The 5,020-nt window shown below is 56.2% G+C and overlaps 1 protein-coding gene across 1 annotated transcript; it reads right to left on the bottom strand.

Annotated features, from left to right (window-relative positions):
* Positions 1–164: 164 nt before the first annotated feature.
* On the bottom strand, positions 165–4,954 carry LOC116833638 (E3 ubiquitin-protein ligase TRIM11-like). The gene is made up of 4 exons (XM_075061338.1): positions 4,650–4,954; positions 4,105–4,127; positions 3,904–4,007; positions 165–938 (listed from the first exon to the last, which is right to left on the bottom strand). Exons 1-4 carry the CDS (start codon positions 4,854–4,856, stop codon positions 895–897), a joined length of 378 nt encoding a protein of 125 aa, XP_074917439.1. The 5' UTR covers positions 4,857–4,954; the 3' UTR covers positions 165–894.
* Between the last annotated feature and the right edge of the window lie 66 nt (positions 4,955–5,020).

Here is a 5,020-nt window from a genome sequence, read left to right as displayed (position 1 = left end):
AAATATAATTTTGCAGCAAATAAACGATTTGTCCAAAACATTTCACCCAGCTCCACTGCAAACCTGTTTGAGCAACGTAGGAGCCCCAATCCCAGTGACTTGCAATGAGAGACTGTCAACATCCCCAGAAACGCAGTTATAGGCAGGCCAGGCTCAGGACATCAGCTAGGAAACACTCCAGAGCTGCTGGTTAATTTGCCCTTTGCAGACAAATGCCCCCAGGGCCCCTAATCTCAGCCCCAGAAATCAGGCTGAAAATGGAGACTCGGCTCCAGCCTGAACTCTCTGCCCAGAGACATTTGTCCCATGGATGCTGCTAGCGGCACAGACCTTCTGCAGCTGCACCTGGGCATCTCCCAGAACGGATAACGGGCACAGAGACCATCTCAGAACCCCAGGGGCTCAGGTGTCTCCATCTACCAACTGCGCCAGCCACCCCCCTCGCTCTCATTAACCAGCCCTGGGACAGACACGCTGGGAACTTTCACACTCAGACTCTGGAGACACTTTGGGTCCTTCTACACAGCCTGTAGCAGCGAGTCTTGGAACGGGGTGGACAGATTCAGGCTTATGGGGCTCCCTCTTTGGAATTAAAAATAGCCGCAAAGATTTTCAGTTTCTGGTTGGAGCTCAGGCTCTGAAGCCCAGGGTGGAGCCAGGTCTGCCCTCACAGTGCAAGAGGGGACATTGTCTGTGTCCATGTCCCCTTCACCCCCTTCCTGGGATGGGGAACAGCAGCCCCAGGGCCCCTCCCTTAACACCCAGGGCAGGAGAGTGAGAGCTCTCAGCCTCCTGGGCAGTGGGGCCTCCCAGCACAGGTTCCTGAGTGAGCATGAAAGTGTCTCCACACAGAGAGCTCCGTACACCCGGCAAATACACAGATGTGCCCGTGGATCAGGATCTGGGATGGTGCTCTCCCCAGGAGCGATGGAAGCTCCCTAAAAGTAGAGGGGTCATCCACTCATGCCAGCCCTTGTCCCTGAGCTCCTGTCCCCGCACCCCTGAACCCTCGCTCTCACACTGCCCCTTCTTTCTGAGCCCCTGCCTTCACACTATCTCTTCCTCAACACCCTGACCCCTTAGTCTCTCCTCTCAGCCCCCTCCCCCCCGTCGTTCACCCTTACAGCTGGTAAAAAGTGGGAGGGAATAGCCGTCCCATTGGTCAAAATGATAGGGACATGGCCTCCTGGCCCCCCTCTTCCACTGCCCCTTACTCACCCCACAACCTCAGTAGGAGAGGACCCTTGGGGCAGTGTCAGTGAGTTCGGTGCTGGGGATACGAATTGGGTTTTATACCCCCATTTGTGGCGGGAAGGGAATGTTACCCAACCCTGCTCTGTCCCCAGCTCCACTCCGGCCCCACCCTCAAAGCCCCAGCTGCATCTCTGACCTCGACTTCGGCCACCCACTCCCGCCCTGCTCCAGGCTGAGAACCCAGATGCAGCCCCAGACCCAAACATGGTTCCACCCCAGCTGAAGCCCCCAGCTACCCAGCCACAACTGCAGGTCCACTCCCAGCCATGGACCCAGCTGCTGGCCCCAACAGGGGAGCCCCGTTCCTGGTCCTGGAAGCTCTGTGACAGCAGCTCCCCAGGGGGGGGTGCAAACCAGGTAAGGGAGGGCTTGATCAAACAAATGTTGGGGACCACTGTCCTAGGCAGAGGAGCTCCCCTAAAAAGGGGAGGGCTGCCAGAGATGACAATGACAGCAGCAGCTGGAGCAGGACAGAACCTGGAGAGCTGCCCCCGGCTGGAGAAAGTGGATGCAGAGAATAGAGGCACAGTCTGAAATGACCCAGCTCCAGGAGGGAGGGCTGGAGTCATCTGATTCCACCATGGAAACTAATCCAAGCCCAGCTCTGGGAAGGACCGAGGGCTCCTGACTTGAGGACAGTGAGGAGCTGGAGTGAGAGTTGGGCTGGAGCAGAGTGAGGAAAAGATCCTTTCGGGGTTTACTTGGACTCAGAGTGGACCCCAGGAGGGGACTTTTTCTCTCAGATCTTTTGGACTGTGAGGAGTAATTGGGTTTTAAGGAGCGCTGAAGAGGATAAACTGAGGCAAGATGCTTGCCAAGATACCCTTCAGCCATGGCTCAGCTGGTATCAGCAATAACACTCACTGCCCAGCCCCCAAGGCTGCATGACAGCGCAGGGCCTTCCCCATTGCACACACGGGGACCCTGGGGTGCAGGGAGCCCTGGTTACTCTGCCACACATTTACCAAAGACTCCCCTGAGCTGCCGATCCGGGAAGGTCCCTGGGGTCAGAGTGCAGGCAGTCGAGTGGCACTGACCGGCCAGGGCTGCTGGGTGTGGGGAAGAAAAGGGTTAATCCCAGCACGGTGGCTCTTTGCTGCCCAGCCCTGGCTGGTCTCTGCCCTCTGGGTGCAGCTCAGGGCATGTGTCTCTGAGCAGGTCCTGCCCACTCACCCCATTTGCCCCAGACACAGAGAACCCAGGTGCCCAGGGGAGGAGCAGCCCCAGCAGCGCCGCATTGGCCCTGGCACGGGCTGAGCCTGCGAGTGCAGCAGCAGAGGCAGCGGCAGAGAGAGGGCTCAGCCATTGAGAGCAGCAGCGTCCCGACCCGCAGGGAGGGGTCAGCGCTGGGACAACAGGCCGGCTGGGTCAGGGGCTGGGAGCTCTGGCAGTGAGCGCGGTGCCAGCACCAACAGCCCTGCTGGAGACCCTGGCCTGGCCAGCCTGGAGCAGCCAGCGAGTGACTCAGGGCCTGGGACTCTGCCCAGGAAGGGGCTTCTGGGGGGCTGACAGGAGGCTCCCCAGGGGCTGGTGATCCCCTAGAACGAGGCACTGAGCTGACTGGCTCAGGATCCCGACAGGCTCAGGGGCCAGGGTGTGGAACAGCCCAGAGCCCAGCCGTGTTCAGGGCCCAGTGGGCACAGACTGTGCTGGGCTGGGAGCAGTGAACTGGGGAGGGAAGCAGGGATGTGCTGGCTCCAGCCTCATCACAGAGAGGAAGCTGCTTCCCCACAGCCTGGGTTCCTGCTCCCCAGAGCCCTGAGATCCTGGCCCTGCAGCTGGCACCGACTGCGCAGCCTCCATCAGCTGGGACAGACACACCCAGCTTGGCCCCTTCCACTGCCCCCTGCTGGGGGTGGGTGGGAAGAGAGGAGTGGCGGAGGGGGGGGGGTAGGAAAATGAGCCAGTTCAACAATCACAGACCGAGCTCACTGAACCTTCCCACCCTCCTCTCCTCTGCCTTAGTTTCTTCTCTGTCCTCCTCGCTGTCAGGTTTCTGCCGTTGCCCCCGGTCTCCGCTGGGCTGGGAGGGGTTTCATGGGGCAGCTCAGCTCCGTTGTGACAGGGTCACTCCTTGTGAGTGAGTCTCACTCACTGAGCAGCAAACCACTGACCCAACCTCACACTGGGCTGTGCTCAGAGCAGACGAGGGACCATAGACCCCAGCTGCATCTCTGACCTCGACTTCGGCACACCCATCCGCCCTGCTCCAGGCTGAGAACCAGTGCGCCCCAGACCCAAACCTGGTTCCACCCCCAGCTGAGCCCCAGCTCCAGCCACAATGCACGGTTCCACTCCCAGGCCATGGACCCAGCTGCTGGCCCAACTGGAGCCCTCGTCCTGTGTCCAGCTCTTTGACAGCAGGCTCCCGGGGTGCAAACCAGTAAGGAGGCTTGATCAAAAAGTTACACCCAGTAACTCAGCCATGGAGGGGTCAGGATGTCAGAGTGACGGGGCCTGGTCAGACACCTGGGCAAGTACCAGCAGGTGGCCGTAAGTAGCAGGCAAACTGCCCAGTACTCAGCGCATCAGCTTCCAGCTATCACAGCTCTAAGCCTGTCAGCTGGGTGCAAGTGTGTCCTGGGGTCCCAGGCTCTGTCCAGAGCCCCAGGCACAACACAGCTTAACGTCCCAGTAGAATCCACTCACCTCCGAATCTCTTCAGCGCTTCCCTCATGTCAAGGGAAATTTTATAGACGTTCTTGAGGTCAGTAGAAACAGCTTCTGCTTCCTGGAGTTTCACATTCTCACTCCTATGAAGGAAACATCCCATCATCACTGCTGCTCTGTACACACATCATCCCAGAACCACCACAAAGAATATAAGAGCAATGAACATAGGAAACACACCTGCTCAATGTGCTTTTCACATCCTGAAAGGAAAAAGAGAATCAATGTTCTGGATTAACACAATGTGCATCAAACTGTGTGAGTTTCAATCTGGGCATCAAACTTTCATCTAGAAAATAGATCAACCCTCCCAGGCTTCACTGCTTTGTGGTAAAATCTCATACACCATTTTGCATTAACACTTGTTTCATTTATGTAGATGAGACAGGAATTTAGATAAAGGATTCTCCCTTCTAGGGGCCCAACCCATCAGTATCTGTGTTCATCAGCTGTGTTGGGTCCAATGTTCTGGAGTCAGAGCAGGGATGGGTTTAGCTCAGTATCATTCTTGTATCATGTATTTAATCTCCCATGGCCTCACTGGGGCTCCATGAGGAGAATTCCCCTCTAACATGAACTGCGATATTTTGGAACTGATGGAGCCCTTAGCCAGATGTTCTGTTTGTCAGTAAACCACAGAACACATTTACTCCAATTCTTGGAATCCAGACCCAGGGATCTGAGTTCTAATTCTGGATGGGTGGAGAATTTTGATGCCGTGTCACCTTTAGCAGCTCCACAACTGGTTGCTGACATTTCTCCTCGATCTCTGTGATCAGCTGCTGCAGAGAGGAGCTTTGCTGGGAGAATTTGGTTACATTTTCCTGTAGTCTCTGCAGAGTCTCCCTCTCCTCCTCCTCCAGGCTCCTAAGAAGCAGCTGCTCCTCCTCTCTCAGCAGTGTGTGCAGTTTGTTAAATTCACCTGTAATCATCTCTCTCCTAGTCTTCACTTTCCCCTTGAAATAGAAGAATAGGAAAGGCACAGAGAAAACATGAGCCAGATGTTGAGTTACACAGACTGGGCCTCAGTCCATGAAGCAGGGAATGTTAAATCACTATCAGATTTGTAAGGATATTTACTTCTTTACTACTTTAA

The sequence above is a fragment of the Chelonoidis abingdonii genome, unplaced genomic scaffold (assembly GCF_003597395.2).
Source record: "Chelonoidis abingdonii isolate Lonesome George unplaced genomic scaffold, CheloAbing_2.0 scaffold0017, whole genome shotgun sequence".
Taxonomy (NCBI): domain Eukaryota; kingdom Metazoa; phylum Chordata; order Testudines; family Testudinidae; genus Chelonoidis; species Chelonoidis abingdonii.
The sequence above is the reverse complement of the archived record's forward strand: the minus strand, read 5'-3'. Positions and strand labels throughout refer to the sequence as shown.

Excerpts from the sequence above, each read along its gene's own strand:
- LOC116833638 (XM_075061338.1), bottom strand. The coding sequence starts at position 4,856 with ATGATTACAGGTGAATTTAACAAACTGCACACACTGCTGAGAGAGGAG. Across the intron at positions 4,008-4,104 it reads GTGAAAAGCACATTGAGCAG|GAGTGAGAATGTGAAACTCC; the intron begins GTGTGTTTCCTA and ends TTTCCTTCATAG. Across the intron at positions 939-3,903 it reads AGCGCTGAAGAGATTCGGAG|GGAGCTTCCATCGCTCCTGG; the intron begins GTGAGTGGATTC and ends CTCTACTTTTAG.